Raw genomic sequence first — 23,862 nt, forward strand, 5'->3', positions numbered from 1 at the left:
AGTTTAGGTATCTACAGGCCTTATGACATGTCATTGGCTGGATTAAGTGACCACTTTACACCTTGTGTAACATTCACTATTCTGCCCATATTTGAACATACATATTCCTTTAATTCTTTCATCTGTTGATTTTTGTAACTTTTGAGCCCAGTAGATGCCTAGAGTTATTTTTTACCTTCTCTTAAATGTTCTTCATCTCAGTTGTAATATGTTGATATTAAAAGCTCCCCAAGGAGTTGAATCCAGTCCTAGTCGGCAAAAATTTGGACAAATTCAAAATATTGTAAAACACCATACATAAGCCTAAAACAACAAACATTTTCCTGCGATGAGAATGTGTTGATTTCCAAATTTGTAAGTCAATGAAAATAAATCTTTGTTGTCGAATTTTAACTTAATTCAACAAAAAACAATAACCACAATTTAGGTTTTTGTTTCGTTTTTTTATAAAAATAAGCTTGATGAATATAGCTTCTGGATTTTCGGACTTAATTATTAAAATCCCGCAGGCCTACGGAGAAAGGGATTTTGCAGTTTGTTTACAGAAAGCCCACTGAAATTTATTTTGAAACGGCGCGGCGCAGCGTCATCAAACTGTATTAGATTGGACCGATACTCCTGAGACCTTTTCGGGGAATTTGTTTCTTTCAAAACATTGTAATCAATCTTCTGGGTGCTCCGGTACAAACCGTATTAATAGTGGGGGTCCGTGGGAGGAGGGGGGGAAGGAAGGAAGTTAGAAAAGTTTCAGGATCGGGGTAAGTTTGGATGAGTTACGCCATATTTTCAGCACTCTTGCTTCTGGTACAGCCGCAGGATTATTGATTTTATCGCCTGAAGTTGGGAAACACGATGCGAGAGTATTATCAGAAATAGGAGCCAATATAAGCATATATTATGGAATGTGCTGAAGGGTTACATAGGAAATAGATCCTTCTTATGTGTGCCGCGTAAAATATAACAGAAGCTCACAAACTATATTTTACTTTATTTACAAAACAAGAAAGTTCTCACCCAGTTCTTAGTAAAATGAACAAACTTAATGTAACTAACTTACTAAATATTAGTATTAAAATATCAAGTTTACGGTTACAAACATTATGTTTAATTCATTACATCAATAATGTTTCAAATATCATTGTATTAAATATAGATGTAAGTCATATTATTACAACCATTAACATATTAATATAAAGACGCGCCTTATAGAGTATAATATTTCAAAAAGTAGTGATGCAAAAACGTACCCAAAGTTACTGAGTTTGTTTATTACACCAGGGCTGCATTCAACGACCATACATATGCTTCCAAAACTTGGAGGATAGGTATTCATAAATAAAAAATAATTTTGAATTGATTTATTAATGCACATACTCGTAGATAAGTTTATTAATTTGGTAATGTATCCAAAAAAAAACAAGTTTATTGGATTGTAATTCTACTTTTTTTTTTTTATAAAATATACAAAGGGTATATTGTGACGCGTTTCGTCTTGTTAGGACATTTTCAAACAAACTAACCTAAATATTTACAAAGTTTCCTTATATACTAAAAATAATTGCTATTTTATGTTTGTGGATTTTTATACAAGCCAAAATAAGTAGAGTTATTAAAAATCAATTAGGGTATACTGAGTATATTAGAGGAATATTTTGGTTATATTGGGGAAAAACCTTCCATTATTTAAAAACATTTGTAAGGGTATGACTTTAAAATTAATGTAATAATTATAAAAATATTGATTTCATTTAAACAGGTTAATTTTGAAAATTATTGTTGAAATTCTACATTGGTGTTTTACACAGGTTTTATTCATGTTTAATGTCAACTAAGGTAAAATACATTCAGATTTTATAATATTATTTCATTTTAATTTAATTTATTAGAAACATTACAAGTATTACAAGTTTTACAAATTTTATAAAAAATAAAGTAGAATTACAATCCAATAAACTTGTTTTATTTTGGATACATTAGCAAATTAAATATGGAATTCTACCAATTGTCTGCATACACAATAAATAAGATAAGTTTATTGTACATTATTTGAGACATCAGTCCCAACTCCATGGGACTAGAAGTCCTGTTTTATGATGGGACGAGCAATGAGTTGACACAGACACATGAGTATATCACCACAAATATAGGATCAGAAACATACAAAATATTTTTTTTAAAACATATAAACTCAAACATTCGGAAAATCATCGAGGAGTTTCCCACTCAATTTCCTCCCACTAAGAAAAATGCAGTCCTTTATTCCTTTCTTGAAAATAGTTTTGTCTTTAAGAGCTTAATACGCTCTTCCAAAATATTTAACAGGTATTAATAGGTGAATGGTTTTATCGGCCTCGTTTTGTAATGGTCAATGCATTTGCCTACCATGCGAGAGGTCTCAGGTTCGATTCCCGGCATGCCGGGAATCAACCATGGTTGATATGAAATATTTATTCAAAAGGGTGTTTTCACACCTGAATATTTTAAAGTCTCTGGACTGGTACCTGCAGCGTAAGACTCATCTTACCTTCATGAAATTTTTTCTTAAATCAAGATACGCTGCAATTGTGTACCAATGCAGTGCCCTATGCACCATTAGGTGCGAAAAGGGAATGATGATGCTGATGATGGTTGTATTTAAGAACACCGAACCTGTTTGTATGGTAACGTAAAAGCATTATAAAGCAAAGTTTTTTTGTTTACTTTATAATGTTGAATGAACGTAGTTATACAGAAAGCCAGCCATAGAAAAGTTAAATTGAGATAATAGCCATTTTGTGAAAAGAGTGAATTATAAAATCTACACAATAGTTTGAATGTTTTTGACTTTAACAAACGATAAACAATGAATAAAAAAGTTTTTTTATATGTTACAAACAAGAATCTTATTGTGTATTTGAACAGTTTAAAAGATTTTTAAAGTTCCATAAGGTTTTTCTAGTTTTGTGGGTGTTTTCTGCAAATTGAAAAATGTCGTTTTTGTGATCGACACCTTTTTCTGGAGGTGAAAAATACAGTTTTTTATATGAAAGTGCTCTGGCTGTTTTTAGCAGAACATAGAATCGACCTTACTGCACCCGATAACATCATATCTATTTGTTTCCGAAATTGTGGACTGGCTGCTTTCTGCATAACTACGTTCAAATCTTAAGAGGAAACGCAGCCTGTCTTTTCTTCATGCACACGTGTTCTCGCATTTTCTTCCTTCGTTGTCTTTCGATTGTGTTCATTTAATATATAATTTATGAAAGTTACTGACGTTTTATTATTGAGGATATATGTATATAAAGAATGAAACCAATGCTTACTTACAAATTGTATGTATTTTATATATCCTCGTTGAACTAACATATAAAATTATTAAATAAACGTCACAGACAACCGCGATGTGACTAATTCAGGTGAATCCATTGATCCTTTGTTATGTTTTTGCTGATTTTGTGTTGCAAAGTTTTTCGATTACATCGTCATTCGAAGAAGGTAAGTAATGTTTTTGTCTGCGCTTTGGTGTGACCTTTAACATTTAGCTAAACTCTGGGGAATTTAGTATTTAGATTGATTGATTTTTAATGAATTTAATTTATTCTGAGCGCAGAAAACTCCTAAACACCATTAACTTTACAAATTCGTCGAGTATTATAATCACTAGCGAGGGCGAAGACCAAATTTCGGTGTCTCCATTAAATATTACCCTGATGGGTTTTCTTAGATAAGAAATAAATAAATTAAATTAAAAATACAAAAAAATAGAAAACAAACCAATAGATTATTTATTGATCGAATCGGCATTAACTCAGTGAAATGATATATTTCTAACATTTTATTTTATTTAATTAGGATAATTTATAAAGCGCCATTTTTGTGAATGTCACTTCAAGGGCGCTGTTAAAGCTAGATTACAATAAGTCTTGCAGCTACATAGCGAATGGACGTTTAGAAATCTAGCTCCCATTTACATTCACATAAAAATTAGTAGTAGGTGTTTTTAATTTACATATAACCGTTTACAAATAGAATCTAGATTTCATGTTCTGCAGCTACAGAGCGCATCGGCGGTTAAAAAAATTTAAATATTTTTTTTTATTATATAAAATGAAAGCTAACATTACAAAAAGTCTTGCCGCTACAAAACGCACCGACGGGTGGAATTTCAGCAAAATAAGAATGATTTTAAAAAGTTTACAACAAAAAAAAACACAAAAATAAGACATCGAGCAAAGAACTAGTAAGTATGGCAATTTAGCGAACATGTAACAGCACAAAAAGTAAACGATAAAAAACCAAACAAAGATTATTAAGGAACAAGATGACGGAAGCGGTGACCGATACTCGAGGGTCCCTGTTTTAGGTATACAGTATACAGTCTCTGTTAACCTTTTCCTAGAGCATAAGTGTGAAAACATTTGGTTCACATTTAGTTGTTCCCTGGGAGATAGTAGATGCGCATCTGTGTGCGTAGTGCAGGTACCAAGGGATCTTTCCGCTTCTTGTCAATTTGGTTTGTTATTATTAGACGCATATTTTCCGCTTAAAATTACTGATTATTATTATTTTACTTTGATTAAGGAGTCAGGTAAGCTTGTGTATTACTTTTGATATTTAAGTAATTTTACGTGATACAGGAAAAAAAGGGGCAATTTTTGTTTTTAAATGAACGTAGATAATTAGTAATAAATTATATGGATATTGTTTTATAACAAATAGTTAAACTTCAGCACTTGATCTTCACAAATAAACACAGTTTTGAACAGTTTTAACAGAAGCCTAGAGTTTGTGGAGTTTAAATATATGTTGGTTAGAACAAAGCGTTAAAAATAATAACGTGTATAAAACAGTGCTTTAAATAATTGAATTATAATTGAATTTTCTAAATAATTAAAATTTCATCGATATTATTAATTAATAGTACATATTAAAAATTAGTAACTCATTTAAAGACTTTCTTTGGAAAAAATGTTAATTGGCAATATCGTAAAACCCTTTATCGATAGGACGAAGAAAAGGATCTTGTTTAATTTTCGCATGAATTATTTGTAATGTTCATTGGAGGAAATAAGGGAGAATCATAATACGTTGATTTGATCCTTAAATGCTCGAGGCATGATCGAAATAAATACATAAATAGGTTCATTAAGTAGTCCAGGATAATACTCCCAGGAGCACAGCGCCGAGATGAGATGTCTTTGAGAAAAAGGGATTTAGTCTTTATTATTCATAATGTCCTGGGAGGACGTTAAGTGGCTCTGCCGGTCCCATCTTGTCCTGTGAATTCTTTATCTACCGAGACTCGTGAGCGCTTCATGTCGGTGGAAACGTTCCCGATATTACGAATTTATATGCATATAATATGAGGAAACTGCCATTTCTTGATATGTATTTATTGACAGCCAGTTCTAGCACATCAGCGTACTGAGAATTTCATTTTTGAAGTTGTGTATGTCCTGAATTATTCACTTAATATTCATGTTGTATTGGTTTTTAGGTAATTTCATACACTTATTTCTTTATTTATGACACCACGATAGACTGACTTGTAGTGGTAAATCGAAGTACAGAGCACTCAGTCTTAAGAAAAATATTTTTTAATAATTTCACAGAAAAGCGTATTCTCATTAATCGCCGCCGCTCAGCAAAAGTCAATTACCCAAAAAACATCATTTCGAGAAATCGCAATCCGAAAGTTTGGAGAAATAGTTAAAATTATATTTTAGTATACAACACAATTCATTCATGTATTTTTAATCATTTTCACTGGTAATTTTTTCTTTCAAATACATTTTCATATATCTGGAAGACAAGGTGACTTTTGCTTGTTTGTAATCTGGATAATGCAATCAGAGGAACTATTGCAAACAATTCTTAAGAATTTAAATTTTGTAATAAAAAAAATAAAACAACTTTGTTTTTAACCACTATTAAAAAAAAAAAAACCACCGACCGGTTTCAAAGCAAACAAGCTTCTTCGTCAAGGTTTACGTAACTAATTAATTCTTTCCTATTTCATTTTTATCATGTTTACTAAATACTTCACGTGGAGCCAATAAATCAAGTCTTTTATTCCCTAAAAGGGCGGTTATTTGATATGAATATTTTTGAAGCTAGACAGGAGTGGACTAAAAGAAATATTGTTTATCTGGTTATTAATGATTTTTTTCTTATTATGAATCACTTTATTAATTTCTAAGTTGTCTAATTTTAATATGTATAAATTTTATGTTTAAAAATTTGTTTTATATTAAGAAATATTTTTTAATTAGTATATCGTTTCATGTTTTATTATATAAATACCTAAATATGTCGATTTTAGAAAGAAAACTATCGTAATTGAAAAATTGTACAAACCTGCCTAAACCGTTGATAAATTATATCTTCCTTTAGTGATTTATGTTTGCTGAAGTTTTATTGAAAGTCAAACCACTGTTGTTCACTAACAACAAACAATTTCGATGTATTCAACTTTTTTCTAACTAAGTAAGCTGGGTTGTTTTCGCCTATTTATTATAAAAGCGGATAATATGGACCTGTTTTCAGTACATATTGACAGTTAGCAGCTACACCTTTCTATTCATCAACCTATACCTTATATTCACAGTACGCATTACGTGATGGGTTAAACCACCCGTAAAGTAATGCAGACCACAATTATTATCCAATAACTGAATAAATAATTTCTATACCTTAAAGCTGAAAGTCACATTTTTTGCAAAATTGAGTTATGAATGACATTTTGTACATACATTCAGATTAAATTAATGCTAAAAACACTGAAATCCTCCAGTACACCACTACCATAATAGCTGTTTCTAAAACACCAGTAGTGCAGTAATTATACTCGTGCGTTCAACAAAATTCAACGGTTTGTCGGTATTAAAGCTGTGGATGGCAAATAAATTCCACAATTTTAAAAACAAACTACTACTAACGCAGCGAAGAATTTTGAACAAGATTAAGTCTTATCTTCATAATCAACCATACTAAACCTGTATGTCATTTTTCTTGCCGTTAATTTCATTGTTTTACTTTGTTGTTTTTCACATTATGTTAACTTTCAATTACAGTTTTATTGCTATTAATATCATGTCATTATATTTATATTTACCAGTTATATTCAGAAACAATTCATTTTTTAATTAATCGCACGTAACTTAATGTTTTTTCCTTAATAAATTTTTATGAAAACATTATTTTTCATTCAATATTCTACATGACTTTTTATACTAAAGTCCGAGGAGGAATTAGGGCGTGGGCCGGGCGGTTGGAACATAAAACGTTGAAGTCCCATAGTTATTAAATAGTCCATACTTTAAATGCTTCTTTCCCATATATTCTTATCAAAAGCCTATAAATCCAAAAAAACAGCAATGAATTGTATTTTTACTTTGAGAGATACATTTGTAAAAAAAATATTGTAAATTTCCAAATAACTAAGGAATAACTTTTCGTTCGTTTTTTTTTTCTTAAATTTTTCTATGTTCAAGATTAGCAATTGGCAAATATTGTCATTTTTATTAGGTATTTTTTTAATTTTTCATTATGTATTTTTGTATTATTTAATTTGGAACTCGCTCTTATTTGGCTTATTATTTATTACTACTTTTTATTAGTTTAGTATCGAGCTAGTTTCTAGAAACCATATCTCAATAATTATTATTTCAATTATGTTTTTAAATATAAATATTCTTTTTGTATTGATTTCAATGATACAATTATTTTTTTCATATTTGATTATGTATGAATCTAAATTGATATAATTCAAATTTTAATATTTATATCTGATTATCTTTTTTACATCGTATTCTTTGGAATCTTATTATTTATTACTTATATCTTGTTTTTTTTAATTGTCATTCTATTGCATCACATGTCATTATAATTTTTAATTTTACCATGTATTTTTTATTGTTAATTATTATGGTTTGACACGGACATAGCCTAAAAAAGCCATAATAAGTTCATTAATATTTAAACAAGTGTAATTTTAAATGAATGAATAAATAAACTAATTAATTAATTGATAAAGATGATCAATGATCAATGTATCCATCAAGTTACTCGGGTACAGATTAGTGCTACACAAACAATATGGCGGCGACGACAAAAGTAAGGTTGTTTTTCTAATGGAGGAAATTTATTAACTTAAACTAGAACACACAGCGTTTGCAAATAACAAAAGAAAACTGTTATAAATTTTTCGTTGATTGTTGTTTGTTAAAAAAATTGTAAACAAGAATACTTGTGCACAATAAGTTTTTCTGGGTTATTATGCCGTGTGTCGTTCGTACTCTCTACCGACGTTTCGGATCGCGTTACAGCGTCCATCATCAGGGTTGATGTTATTTGTGTATGAATATGTGTTACGTTACCCCGAAAAATCGGCCTTGGCCGAGCACCACATAGAAACGGGGCATGAGTTTTCCTTTGAGCCGATAATCTTAGGGAGGCCAAAGAACCACCAAACACGACTAGTAAAAGAAGCAATTGAGATTTACAAATATCCCGACAACATAAACAGAGATGATGGGATGCGATTAAAAACATCCTGGTACCCAGTCATAAAGAAATCGCATAAAGATTGCAATGTAACACAGATTTGTGATACGGTATAGATCCTAAGTACATAATGGTACACATTAATCTAAACGACTACGACACGGTACAAGTCCCAAATACATAACATCACACAAAAACGACTACGACACGGTAAAAATTCTAAGTACCTAACGTAACACATATTCATACACAAATAACATCAACCCTGATGATGGACGCTGTAACGCGATCCGAAACGTCGGTAGAGAGTACGAACGACCCACGGCATAATAACCCAGAAAAACTTATTGTGCATCTTAACAGCCGTGAAAATCTAAGAAGTTTAAGAATACTTGTATAGTAATCAAAAATAATAAATGTACCGATTCACGCTTTGGCAGGGAAGGTAAAATATAAATAAATAATAATGATATGTTGATTTACTGAATAAAAAAAAGAGCGAGAAAGGATTGGAAACGTTTTAATGGAAGAGACTCATTTCCAGTAAAAGAGAGAACCAGTTCTAAGAAGAAGAAGAATGAATAAAGACAAATTTGTTCCTTTATTAAAAAATACAAAATTACACATACGGCTATAACATTAATATTAAGAGGAAAATGTCTTTTTATTTTCCGAACATATTTGCGTTTTCAATAAACTCTGTTTTATTGCACAATAGCAAATTTTAAAATTCAGAATAATTCACGAACTATTGATAGTCAAAACACAGTTTGTATTAATGGCAGGCCGAAAACACGGTTGATGGTGTAAGTCAACCATATTTGAACTTTCACATTACAAAGTCCAAATTTCCTATGCAATCAACATATTAAGACAGAGATGAAGAACCTTTGAGAGAAGCCAATATAGAAGTCTAGGCATCTTAAGGGCTTATGACCTGTCATTGGCTGGTTTATGTGGCCACTTTACACACTGTGTAACATTCATCATTCTGCCCATATTCCTTCGATTCTTTCATGTTCGTGAATTTAAAGAGCTGAAACCATTATTTATGCGGGAGAGATTTATCTAATTAAATTATTTCACCCACATACGCAACGCTTGAAAATTTCATCTTACAATTTCTATACTTTTTCATGAACCAGGTGGATTTACCAACTATTTTTACGATTTTCTCTAAAATGTTTTTCATCTCTGTTGTAATATGTAAATGTTAAAAGCTCTCCAGGGAGTTGAATCCAGTCATTCCTATGAAATGTATTTAACTTTTTAGGCCTTTACAAATTCTTCTTACAAATTCATAGATTCTCATAAAAATCACTTTAAATTTTTGTTGCTCTGTTTATCCCAATCATTCATACAATATACAAATCTGCAAAGACATGTACGGGCTTTGTCTTCTTATATATCTACAAGCTTTTTAAACGGTTTACCAACATTTTTATATGGAAATGGGTTAATAGGCAGAACACCGCGTATCGGGTGATCCCACTTGGAGTATATATCGTAAGCAACTTCTTCTACCCCCAGTTCCGGGTCCGTCTTAGCTTGTTCAACAGCATCGTCAACCTCTTTTTTGGTTTTGTTCTCGATATCCTTCAATTCGTCTTCTTTTGCTAGTCCGGAGGAAATGATGCGGTCCTTAAGCATGTTGATGGGATCCCTGGTTTGCCTGACGTTTTGTATTTCGTCACGGGTCCTGTAACTGGTGCCGGGGTCGGACATCGAGTGGCCCGTGTACCTGGGGAAGAGAATTACATGTATTACTATTTAATTTTTTTTATTGGTGTGCAATTTTTTAGAAATACCTTTATACTATCTTTACTAACACGTTACATCCCAACTTAATTGTACCTTCTGTTGGTATTAGGACAATTAGGGGTTTTTAAGGGGTCAGTTTTGTAGGATCGTTATACGAAAAAAAAATGTGTGTGATTTCTATGGGGTCATGTAAGGACTTTGCCAGTTACTGTCTTGATAATTTGATACACTTTATGAGGGTACTATTTGCAAACCCGGAAAAATCCACCATTCTTTATTTTGAGCAAATCACAAAAAAGTGATAAAATACTTAACTTCAATTTATTAATATTATCAGAAAATATTTTATACGTAAGCAGTGATGAAATAAGCATGATTATGTCAAGAAATTTATTATGCACTGGATATCGCAATTCGGTCTAACTTCTGGACTCTAGATTCTGCCTCTTTTGGGTTTCCCTGCGATAGCCTTTAGTACTTTCATCTGTGACGTTCTGAGCAGTTATTTGGTTTTTCTATTTAGTTTTTCTATTTAGTTTTTATACTTGGTTTTTCGTATTTCTTATTTTCTCTCTATCTATCCTCGCCTCTGTTGTATACACCATGATTTGTTCTGACACACGTTTTGCAAATCCGAATTATGTTTCCAATAATCATGTGTTTATTGTACTATACGACATTTCTATACGGCATCCAGGTGTTTACTAACTGAGATAGATATGTTCTCATCATTACTATGGCAGCATCATCTGTATGGCATGTGATGTTAATAACCTTATCTCCCTTAGTAGATTCACAACATTTTTTTTATTCTTAAAAGCGTTTTTTTATATAAAAAAAATATTCTGCTTGTGTAAGAAAAGGTTTTAGGCGTATTTATTGTTGTTGTATATTTAGTTATCAAGGTGCTAAACTTGCTTTGTTTCTTTGTTGTTCTCAATATGTGTTATTTTCTAAATGTTAATATTATTTATGTCCCGAATTGTTGTAAATCCTGGGAATGTAATTCAACGTATTATACTTGTAAAATTCTTTGTGTTATATGATTTATAAATAAAAAAAAATAAAAATAAAAAACCGTAGTGAAATAATAAATTCAATTTAATACGTTCCAACTTTACAATACTTAAGTAGAGGTTGCCATGTTTGCAACAAACGCGATAATTTAAAAGTCAAGTTCTTACAAATAAAGCCATATTTGTAACTGACAAAGTTACAATTATTAATGGGAATGGGTTTTAATTAATATCTCACTTTTTCTAGATTTTGGATTTTGCCAGGTTTGCAAGTAGTACCCTCTTATGTGCTTTAGAATGTAAATCGTTTTTGTTTTTTGTTTGAGTGCGTGTTGTATTGGGCGAATTATCCGAGTGCGACTTATATGTATGGAGGTTTTACGTCATTGTTTATTTGTTTGTATTCTTACGTTCTTCATTTTGAAGCGCTCCTGATTTGGAACTAGAATAATCTGAATGCACTCACTCACTTACTTAAGATTTCAATCATTATACACCGTACTATAAGCATAGAATAGAGAAATATCACATACTACAAATACCAATAATAATATGTAAAATGGATTTAGAAAAATTAATTGTATTTTTAAAATCAATATAGAGAGTGAAGAAAAATGTTTTAGTACATAACTTTTAAAAACATATTGTTAAAAAATATTTCTCTTCAAAGAAGCAACATGTTTGGCCTTGACAATTGTGACGTCTAGATTTGTGATGATGTTGGATTTAAATTTAAACGGTCACAAACAAAGTTCAAAACTCAACCGAATCAAGACGTGTTAGGGGCATGACAAATGTTAAAAATTGTTTTAGCGGGAAATAGAAGTTTAGGCATCTACACGGCTTAGGACCTGTCATTGGCTGGTTTAAGTTACCACTTTACACACTGTGTAACATTCTGCCCATATTTAAACATCTATATTCTTTTGATTCTCTTATTTGTTGATGTTTGTGAAGTTAAAGAGCAAAAACCTTTATTTATGCAGATGAGATTCATCTAATTGAATTATTTCACCTACATACTAGGCAACGCCTGAAAATGTTATTTTTTCAATTTCAACACTTCTTCATGGACCAGGTGGATTTACAACCATATTTTGAGTTTTTACAAATTTTTGTAGACAAGGACTGGATTCAAATCCCCGGGAGCTGTTAATATTAATATATTACAACAGAGATGAAGAACATCTATAAATATCAACAGCACAACAACAAACATCAACAGGTGAAAGAATTGAAGGAATATAGATGTTCAAATATGTGCAGAATGGTGAATGTTACACAGTGTGTAAAGTGGCTACTCATAAGTTTAAAAAAAATGATTTTTTACTCGACCCTAATTAATTTTAATATTTCAATAAAAATTGTGATATTTCCCTATTATCAATTCAATCATCAGTAATACATACTGCTTTCGTTGGAATGATGCGAATTGATTTTTCTAATATCTGAATCTGGAGAGACGCAATTCGCCCGAGTTGTTTCGGCAGTTTCTGATAACCAGAACTGGTACCTGTAGGTGGCCATCTCCAGCAGGATCGGTCCCTCTCCGGCCTGGCAGCGGCGGATGGAGAAGCGCGTGGCCTCCCGGGCCGCCAGCACGTCCATGGCGTCCACCCACAGCCCGGGCAGGTAGTCCCCGCGCGTGTAGAACAGCGTGCTGGCGGACGCGCGCTCCGCGCTGGTGCCCATCCCGTAGCCGTTGTTCTCGCACACGAAGATGACGGGCAGGCTCCACAGGCACGCCATGTTGAACACCTCGAACAGCTGGCCCTGGTTGGCGGCGCCGTCGCCGTACAGGGCGACGCACACCCCGTCCGACCCAGCGTACTTGGAAGCGAAGCCGATACCGACCCCCAAAGGAATCTGTCAATTAAATACTTACTAATTTTCGTATTGGTATATGTCAATTTACTGACTAGTATAACACTATTCAAATATATATACAAGCCATCACTTGGACAAATCATTTCATTTGCAGATGATACAGCTATAATTTATAGCGCATCAACTTGGTCAGAAACTCATAAAAAAGCAAGTAATGACTTAAGTTATATTAAAAAATGGCTAGACGAAAACTTGTTGACTTTAAATTCGGATAAAACAAAGTTCATACGTTTTAGTGCAACTTCCGCCGGGCAACCTAATGAAATTCACGAACTTCAACTACATAATTGTTCAGTGATGGTAAATTGCAACTGCAAAAAACTGAGTAGTGTTCAAAGTATAAAATATCTTGGAATAATTATAGACCAGTATTTGAGATGGAATGAACAAATTGAAACTATAACTGCAAAAATTAAGCGCTTAATACATTTTTTCATCCCACTTAGAAATATACTTAAAGTCCCGGACTTGAAACACCTATACCATGCACTGGCAAATTCTGTGTTGACTTACGGTCTAATTGGTTGGGGAGCTTGCACAAAAACCGCCCTTGAACCTGTAGCAATTGCACAGAAATCTTTAATCCGAGTCATCTTAAAAAAAACATTTCGCTATCCAAGTGACTTGCTCTTCAAAGAATTCAGAGTACTGAATATTATTCAACAGTATATATTGAGAACGGTAGTGGTTACACACATAAAGAGAGACATTTACCCAAGCGTCAACCACAACCATAATACAAGATACTCTAATAGGGATCTGATACTAAGTGAAGGGGTCAACACTGTTCTGGCATCGAGACAACACTATAACGTAGGCAAAAAGGTCCATAACCTTTTGCCAGAATCGTGGAAAGACGGGAGTGTTGTCAAGTTACGGAAGGTGTTGACCTCGCTCTTTCATGACATTGGTCGTAGGAAGTCAGAAAAGTTGATGCATGCCACCTTACTGGATGTCAAAAATAAAATATAAAAAATAAAGAAAAATTTAAAAAATATATATTTATAGATGACAACCATGAAGTTTCGCATAAATAAATTGTCTATGTTTTTATGAATGTATGTATGTGTATGCGCATGGGTGTATGTACGTGTGTGTGTATGTACATGTGTATATATGTGTATATTTATATATACATGTGTGTATATATGTGTATGTCTGTATGTATATGAATCAAAATGTGTATCCGAATAAGTTTATATTTTGTTTGTCTGTGCTCTTTATTAATTTGTTAAGTATTATAATATATTAAAATGTAATTGCCTAACTTGGAACGGGGTATGTACCCTTGTTAGCTGGGCAAAGTGAATATTGAATTGTATTTTAATAAAGAGTGTAAATAAATAAATAAATGCATAAATAAATAATTATACCCAACTCAAATTTGGCTAAAATTCTAAATAATATGTAATTTATCCCTTATGAACATGAAGCATTTTAATAAAAAAATGGAGACGCTACCAGCTTTGATGAGACTTTCTGGCAACTGATTTTTCAACCTTTACACAAAAGGTTGTTTTGAGTTACAATCAGAAGCTCAATCACAAATAACTATTGACGCGCTTAAAAACATGCTAAGCATTTGAGCGATCTCAATGAACAATAATGAACATGCTTAAATTATCGCAGTCATAAGTCAACGCGTGTGTAATCTCTAAGTCAACGCTCGTGTCAATTTGTTTTCCTCGTGAATAAATACAGTTCATTGGCGAAAAATCAGCGTTTACTACAAAAAATAAAACAATATATTGCATTTGCAAAATAGCAAGGAGTATCCAAAACAAAAAAGTGAAAATTAAATTACTGAAAATTTAATGACTGCTTTTCTTGATATTTGGCTTGTCAACCGCCGGCTAAATGCACTTTTTTATATTTTTTTTATTAAAGAAGGTAAAAACGTGAACAGAAAATATAAAAGGAAAAATAATGAAACCCACTAAACGGCGAAACCGGCTTGTCAGCAGGTTTCTAATTGTTCCTTTACAAAGAAAAACGTTAGAGAAATTATATAAATTTAAAAAGTAATATAAACATTATTAAGAACTAAAAGCATACCTAATTTTCACATAAAATTTATTTATAAAAATTAAAATAGATGACATTAAATGATAATCCATATAAAGCTTTGTTACACCTTAGCTATTTAATTATCCTTTTCTTAAAAGCTTTGTCAACATTTTCTTTTAAAATCATCTTAGGAATCTTATTAAAAATTTTAGCAATTGTATAATAAAGTGTTCTTTGGCCATACTCGTTTACAAACCTCGGTACTGACAAGCTTTCACGTTGTGCTAGTCTTGTATTATGTGAATGTAAATTCCTTTTCTGGTGGTTACTATCAAATCGTATTGTCTATTATTATCAATAGTAAAAAAATATTTGAAAAAACAGTTTTTGAATATTTTTCATATTATATACACCGGTAAAACTCAAGAATGTGATTGCGCAGCAGGATTTTACGCCGCGAAACGTAAATATTTGACATTTTGATCACGAATACGATAAGAAACTATGGTGAGAAATTGTTATCGGTAGCTTATTAGCACGTCGATATTTATTTGTGATTGAGTTACAGTTTCATATTAAAAAGCCTGAACACATCTCTACTTCCCGTTTCATGCAGTGAAAACCCTTACTACATTTAACATGTGTTCTTCTGCAGTAGTCCGTTTTTCAACTTGTAAATAAAAATCAGAGTATTGAACAGGATTTTCTTTTTAATATCCAGGATATTTGATTTCGGTGTTAGGACCACACTTTGATATTTCTCTTATAACCCTGTTCCGCGTAAGCTGATTTTTTTTTCAAGTCCGTTTTGTCACCAAGAAACAAGACAATAGAGCAATAGTTCGAGAAATTTTGCTTTACAATCGGTTAAAATACCAATTTGGTTCCATATGATGTATTCTTTATGACGAATTTGTGCCGACTTTGTTAGATCGAACGATTTAGCATCAATTGCAGGAAGCATATTCAGTGTATTCAAAGTACAGTTAAAAACGCAAACTATAAAAATCTTTTTGTGTTATATACTTCTTTGTGTTATATTGTAAAAACCGATGTCGTATAATTCAATACTTCACTAGATATAAGCGTATTGCTAATAATATTTCGATTCGTGGGTAGTAAAGTTGTTTTTTATTTATATCCCTACAGAGATGAGGTAGATTTTTTTCAAATTCAGGATTATGGATATTCGAGCGTTTACAGGGCTTATAACCTGTCATTGGCTGGGTTAAGTGGCCACTTTAAGTAGGTACTACAACATTCCCCATTCCGCTTATTAGCGAATATCCACACAGGTAACATTTTTGATTTTTGTATATATGTTAATAATCGAGAAACCATCCACAAGCGAGTTGGAGCGCCATCTATGTATTGATATTGAAGTTAAGTATTTTTAATTAGCAGATTACTTTATTTTATGTAGTTAAGACTCTTCCGAGTTAAACTACATAAAATAAAGTAATCTTAACTAAACACTTAACCCAGCCAATGACAGGTCATAAGCCCTGTAAACGCTCGAATATCCATAATCCTGAATTTGAAAAAATTCTACCTCATCTCTGTAGGGATATAAATAAAAAATATATACCTACTCCCCCTTGGGAGAAAATCCAGATTTGTGTATGTACAAATACACGTACTAAAAATAATGTTTAGTAAAGTTGTCTTCCTTGACTTTATTATCTTTGATCAGACGTGATGCGACAAAGAAAAATGCCGATGCGTGTGATAAAAAATGCTTCAATGCCACTTACTGTAAAAACAGAAAAGCCAAATCACTTCGTTCATTTGTGAATGCAATCCTTTTTATTGAAGGGACAGATAGTTAAGTTTATTTTTATAACGGTAAAAACCTTATAACATAAACAAAAAAACGGTTTTTAATTTCTTAGCACTATTATTAACAAAATATAGCGCAATGATTATATCAGAACCACCAGACTCCAACACATGTTCCAGTGTGAGTACAATATGACAAACTTTACCCACCATTCTCCCCTGCCCTGGTGAGCATCCACAAAACAGCTAATAATTATGCTGAGCTGCTGGACTCGCTCCACACCACTCCTGCTGCCATCAAATTAGCTATCCAATCCATCGAATGGCCATCCCCTCGAGTCTTCCCTTTTTTAAAGTGTTTTTACTTTATTTCCTTTTTCTGTTTTTTTTAGAATTAATTCTATTTTAGTGTAATAGTTACGATTTTATTTTTGTTATTTTCTGTAATACTTTATGTACTTTAAATTAAATTAATAGTAAGAACCCCCCGGGCGTTTATTAAATAAATAAATATTAAAATTTAATATGTTTCGCGACCTCGATTACAAAAATGAAACTTTTATTTTAGCGGTTGGTCGGAAGTAATTGCCATTTTTTTAAAAAGCCTACCAATGTGCAATTGATATTACGTAAAATAAGTATAATAAATAAATGAAAATAAAATATATTAAATTCATTAATAATACTAATTAATCAGCATCCTACCCATCATGAAATATGATTATTTGATGTAGGCAATAATTTCTATTTTAAAAGTAAATTTATAGATAGCAATGTCGATCGAATGTTAAAATAATTCAATCGAACTAAGTTTGTGAAATTCGTACGAAAATAATAAAATAACCTTTTGTACACGAACTTAGATTAATGCGTATTAAATATACGCTTATTGTTGACCTGGTTTAAAATTGTAAATATAGGAATATCAAACCCATATTTTCTCTAGAACGAATAGTGCTGGAACGCTGGGAGTAATGTCCTCGTCGGACCATTTTGATAAGTAAGATATGGTGAAGGTTTCTGATATTTACAATTCCTCGCGGGAAATCTCCGCCTGAGATTGGTGTGCGGTGTGCGGTGTGCGGTGTGCGATGCAACACTCGGAGCCGAAGCGACGCCAGCGGCACTTGATGTATTGGGTATAATAAGCATAGAGAAATTTCTGCTAAAATTGCAATATTCTCCGCAATAGTCTGAGGATCGGGACTTGTCATATTTCCTTTGTGTTCCCACATATCTAGAACTAAATGCGCGGTGACAAATAGAGAGAAAACTGACAAACTGACAGTTTGTATTATTGTTGTGCCGTTTAAACTGACTCAATTTCTAAGCATTTGCAACAACTGCAATGTTTAAAGACAAAAGAGAAAATGTGGAGTAAAGCTTTAATTCTATTGCCACTGTCGAGGGAAAATTACTCGGAATTAAGTCGCCGTGATGTTGGGTTATTCGGATAAAACAGATAAACATTTCTTAAGTTTTATGTAAAATAAACAGAATGACGAACTTCGGCCCTAAAGGAAATTGAATACAAAAAATGTTTTTTTGAGCGCGGTAAAAATTAAAGCGTTAAATTGTACGGCAAAGTTTCTTGAAAATCTACGAAAAAAATAATCAAAAATATTTTAATAAAAACGCACTATTTTGATTGACGTCGCTGGTTCGTACGAACCGACCAATAATGTGAGAGCTGTGAAAGATATCCGGTTGGCTTACTTACCGTAAACGAACGAATGGAAAGATCGGGCTTAGTTTAATAGTCTATTAACAAACAAAAAAAAACACCGAACTTCCTCCTTCTGACAAATCAATTTCGGAAAAATCGATTTCACCGAAATTTAAGAAATAAACATTATTATAAAATATACAATAAAGTCGAGCTGGAACCAAAGAACTATTAAATTAAATAAAAATTCGTACAATTTCGTATCTAGGGTATATAATGCGAGAGGAAAAGCAGCACTTTGCTGCGTTTGATTACGAAGGGCAAGATTGAGGGTCGCCGAGGGGCTGGAAGAAGGCGAATGTCCTCGCTGCGTAATATTCGAGATCGGACTGGCTTCAGGACCGTGAAGCTGATATTCCGAGCAGCACAGGACAGAGTGACATTCGCCAGATTGATTACCAACGTTGAGGTTACCTGACAGGGCACTTGAAGAAGATAAAACACATTTCTTAACTTGTATTTTAAAATTATGCCTTTTTTAATTCCACGACGACGTGGCGTGACGGCGGCAATCGAAATGACGACAACGATAACAATATGCCATCGTTCCGCTTTCGGCACCCAGTGATGTGTAGGGCATGGCTCTGGTTGTAATCCACACACAGAACTGTATTCTTTATCCGCCTGGACACAGAAAATAATAGTATTGTACTGAAAACGGTATTTTAAACTACATGTTTCCAAAACAGATTGATTTGATTTGATGCATTCGAAATATTAGGTAATATAATATCTGAAACACCTGCGCTCCGACGATGCCGTTTCCGCCGTAGAAGGTCGGCGTGTACATGTGCATGGAGCCGCCCTTTCCGCGCGCGCAGCCCGCGCGGCGGCCCGTCAGCTCGGCCAGCACGGCGAGCGCGGAGGCGCCCGCCGCGTAGGCCCAGCCGTGGCAGCGGTAGGCCGAGATCACCCCGTCCTGGGGGCGGAGCGCCGCGTGCATGCCCACGGCCAGCGCCTCCTGCCCCGTGTACAGGTGCAGGAACCCGCGAATCAGCTGGAAACAGTACATCCGCTCATTGAGGGATCGACTTTACCGGTCATGCTGAGTTCGTAACCTTGCCTGGGCTCGTATTAGTTCGGAAAATCACGAATTAGCCGGAAACAATATATGCACTCATTTACAGATTCATTTTAATGTTTACTATGCATGAGCTCGTCTCCTGCGTGCGTAATTAAAGGAAACCACCAATCAGATTGAAACAATATATCCACTTATCCAGGAAACAGCTTTCATGTTGATCTTGCATTAGCTCATCTGCTACGTCGTCTTTTGAAAATTAATGAAAATAATTAATTATGCGTTGTAAAAAGAAATTGTATTTTCGATAGAAACTGGTTTTGTTGGTTTTCCCATAAACAGTGATCATAAATGGTGATTTCTTTCTATCTGTGAGGAAAGTGGAAAAATTTTATGCGTCGAAGAATTTGCGTTTTGATAAGACTATCAAATCGCAAAAATTCATATATACGAAACCTTTTCTCTGTACAGTAACCCGGATGCTGTCTCCATCCGCCTGATGACGTTCATCTGATGAAACATCTTCAGGGCATCTTCTCTGGTCACGCTGACCTGGGTCGATGGAGCGGTGTCCAGTTTGTGTTTCTTGTATTCGGACGTTTCGAATGATGCTTCAGTATTGTTGTATCTCTTCTGAAAAACGTTACAGAGCGTCGGCAGGGAACTCCTGGAAACATAGATTAGAAATTTAGTAGTGGAGTTTTAGTTTTTTTAATTAAAATATTTTTTAATGGAGCTGTGTTTTTTAATGGAGCTGTACCGTAATAAAGATAAACAAATTGAAAAAATACGTTTAAAATATTTAAAGAAAAACGAAAACATTGGCATTTACCATAGAATTAAGTATAGTTCAGAAGGAGCGTATAATCATATTTAAAAACATCAGACTATGTCCGAAATACCCCGTTCTTTTCCCAATTTTTATTGTACACGCGAAAACATTGATTGACACAACAGAGTAGATAAATTAAGGCAGAGTAGATAAATAAAAGTTATTTTATTAATGAACTTTGAACATAAAAAATAAAACATATTATATTTTACATAAAATTGATATTTTTATATCATGTTAAATAATAGTTTACGTTTAAAAAATAATGTCCACCACGGCGTTGTTTAATCCGAGAGTTCCAATTTTCTATACCCTGGTAACACTAACAAAATGTCCATTTTGTTTTCTTTGACAATCTGACGGATGAAAAAATAATAAATATTTTAAGTAATACATTTGCTACTTACATATGAAAGGTGATCCCAACCTGTTTATTTAAGATTCCAGCACAATTTTTATACTTTAAAACGACACAACACGGTATAGTTAATTCAAATCGGAAGTTGCGTACTGAGCGACGTCTACAAAGAAATTAATGGGTCAAAACGTAAAACTACGCCTTTAAGAATAGTTAAGTCGCTTTCTGTTTGATCCGCGTATGCGGTTTTTGGACTATTCTTAATTCTATGGTATTTACTAGAATTATACAGAACCAAATCACCGTTCTTTGTTAAATAGATTAATCTTACCTTTGTGTCGAAATAATAATTAGCAGTTTTTTTTTAATAAGGGCAATCATTTTATTTATTAATTCGTATCAGAAAGAAACTTAAATATGATTTAAATGTAAGGGTTTTTTATTTAAATATTTCCGAACTTAAATACTTGAATGATAAAATACAAGAAACTTCACGCTTAAAAAATACTAACATCGATTTGACATTTATCAAATGAAGCTGTTCTAAATTCGAAACATCGAAAACAATTATTTCTCACCTGTTCGGAGAAGAAATTCGTTGTTTAAAATATGTATCAACGTTCACACGCGACTGACAGCTATGTCTGTCACTTTGATATTACAAGTTCCTTCGTCAGACAGTGAAATAAAATATTCAGAAACTCATTAATCTCCGTGTTGTGTTCGTCAATGGCTGATTTGCTTCAAATATTTAACGTTTTACGCCTCTTCCAAAATGTTTATTTTCTTTTATAATTTTCTCCGTCGTTTCGTTTATCTATTCATTTTTAACCCCCTTTTATGAACAGCGCCGTAAAGCAACACGTTTATTCACTATGGCCAAATTTCTACATAAATGGCTTCTTTACTGGGTACTTACCTATTATGGTTGCTTGTGCTCTGACTATTTAGTCACAATGTATTATTTTTGTGATTTAATTCAATTTTCCTGTTTTTTAGATTCTAAATTCCCAAATAGGAAAAATCTTAAGAAGCATGCCCAAAGACGTTCGAGCGCTTTTTTTGTTGTACAACAATCGGAGAAATTATTATTTATAAATTATATTTTTTTATACCTTAAAAACAATGTTTTTTTATAAATACTCGTAGAAGTAAATTTTTAACAATATATTTTTTTAAATTAAATTTTCTGACCACGTATTGTTTTTGTCTATAAAATTATATTCCTAACTGATTAACTATTTCTTCTTCAATGCGTTTATACAGTATTGTGCGAATTAATGTAATAAAATTTCTTGTAATCATAAAATACGTTTTTTATAAATATTTTGAGTTACAGGAGACGTACAATCATAAAATATTTTTTATTCAATAGGATGTATGTCATTCTTTTGCTTTTATAATAGATTGAAAACGTTTTGGCATGGAATCAATTAAATTTCGGCATATTCCTTTTATTCTGTCATCTCGAAACCACATTTGAATAACAGCTTCTATCATCTTTATCTTGGTGGTGCAGTCCAATTTTTGTATCCTAGATTTACAAATCGCCCACAAATTTTCTATAGAGTTAAGGTCAGGTGAATTCCCAGGCTAGTCTAAAAGATTGATCTTTTTATCATTGAAATACTTAAACTTCGATACGTGATAAGGAGCTGAATCCTGCTGAAATACAGCCTCACCAGTAGGACAACATTTACTCAGTTCTGTACTCGAGTGCTGCTTCAATAGAGCTTTATACTTTAGTTTATTCATCATTCCTTCTATTGGTATCAAAAATTTTGTCCCCATATACGAAAAGCAGCAACAAAACATCTTTTTCACAGGATATATCACCGTATGGTCAATATGAGACACAGTAAGTTTTTCATCCCCACTTTTTCTAACAAATTTTTTGTGATATTCCTGCACGAGAAAGTGGATCTCATCTAAAAACAGCACCTTCATTCAGTCTTCTACAGTCCATTTGGTATATTTTCTAGCCCAAAAAAGCCTTTGTTTTATCATACGTGCCGTCAGGAGTTGTTTTTTCTTTGGTCGAATTGTTTCTCTTCCTGATGCAATGAGTTTTCTTCGTACTGTTGAGTTATGTATCATCACCCACCCCACTAGCTGCCAAATTTCGTTGAAGTTCGTAACTTGTTTTTCTGGGGTTTACCTTACTATTTCTGATTCAAGATATTTCATCTCGGACACTTATTTTCCGGTTTCTTCCACATTTCCCAATTCTCTTTGCTTCAACTGACCCTGTTTCTATTTTCTGCCTAAAAATCTTGCTGACTGCTCCCTGACTCACAAAACATTCATTTGCAATCTCCTTCTGAGTCATTGATGTATGTTCACTTAGGGTTTTAATATTTTCATTTTTCGTTGGCGTGATAACCATGATTTGAACTAACTCAAAAACACTTTAATATGCAAGCAATATATAAAATGAGTCCTTTATTGAGAAAAATAAATAAAAAATAACAGATAGTACATCAACAAACACCAAAATGAGCTCCCAAAAGATTAATAAGTCATAATTTTTGGTTTTAAACAACTGTCAAATTGACATACGAGTGTTGCTATACGTAAAAAATGACAAAAAATACTCTTATTCCATTGATTCGCACAATACTGCATACTAAATTTACAATTTGGATGTCATTTTATATATTAGAAACATAATATATTAAGAATCATGATTAAGTACGTTATTTTGCTTTAATTATAACATAATAACGTACGAAACAGAATAATTGTTTTCTTTGTCTTGCATTTATAAGTAAATAATTTTGATTTCAGGAACAGAAAGTGGAGGTGGCAGTAGATTTGTGTCCAGAAGACTCCGTCCCAAGGCAGCTTCCCCCAGCAGACAAGGCCCCCAACAGTGTCAGGTGAGTTTTATCCGCTCCACATACTATCTGCACACTGTAAATCATTGTCTTTTTCTCGGTTTATCTCATTTGAGATACTTTTACCTCTATCATGGCTAAAAATCAAATC

At 32.8% G+C, this 23,862-nt stretch overlaps 2 protein-coding genes across 3 annotated transcripts in view; one reads left to right on the forward strand and one right to left on the reverse strand.

The window, feature by feature from the left end:
• Positions 1–23,862, forward strand: part of LOC148272612 (uncharacterized) — a 303,353-nt gene that overhangs the window by 123,318 nt on the left and 156,173 nt on the right. Inside the window, 1 exon segment of the mRNA XM_088239811.1 lies at positions 23,662–23,753. Within this exon segment, the coding sequence (XP_088095937.1) occupies positions 23,662–23,753 (92 nt within the window).
• LOC148272613 (putative pyruvate dehydrogenase E1 component subunit alpha, mitochondrial) lies at positions 9,722–21,389 on the reverse strand. 2 transcript variants are annotated; one of them, XM_088239818.1, is made up of 5 exons: positions 21,206–21,389; positions 20,141–20,351; positions 19,406–19,660; positions 12,778–13,130; positions 9,722–10,228 (listed from the first exon to the last, which is right to left on the reverse strand). In XM_088239818.1, exons 1-5 carry the CDS (start codon positions 21,253–21,255, stop codon positions 9,889–9,891), a joined length of 1,209 nt encoding a protein of 402 aa, XP_088095944.1. In that variant the 5' UTR covers positions 21,256–21,389; the 3' UTR covers positions 9,722–9,888. The 2 variants fall into 2 exon arrangements, with proteins under 2 accessions (XP_088095944.1, XP_088095945.1); XM_088239819.1 differs by lacking the exon at positions 21,206–21,389 and adding an exon at positions 20,924–21,199.

This window comes from Micrasema longulum, unplaced genomic scaffold (genome assembly GCF_059751315.1).
Source record: "Micrasema longulum isolate JH-2025_06_02 unplaced genomic scaffold, ASM5975131v1 h1tg002274l, whole genome shotgun sequence".
NCBI lineage: Eukaryota > Metazoa > Arthropoda > Insecta > Trichoptera > Brachycentridae > Micrasema > Micrasema longulum.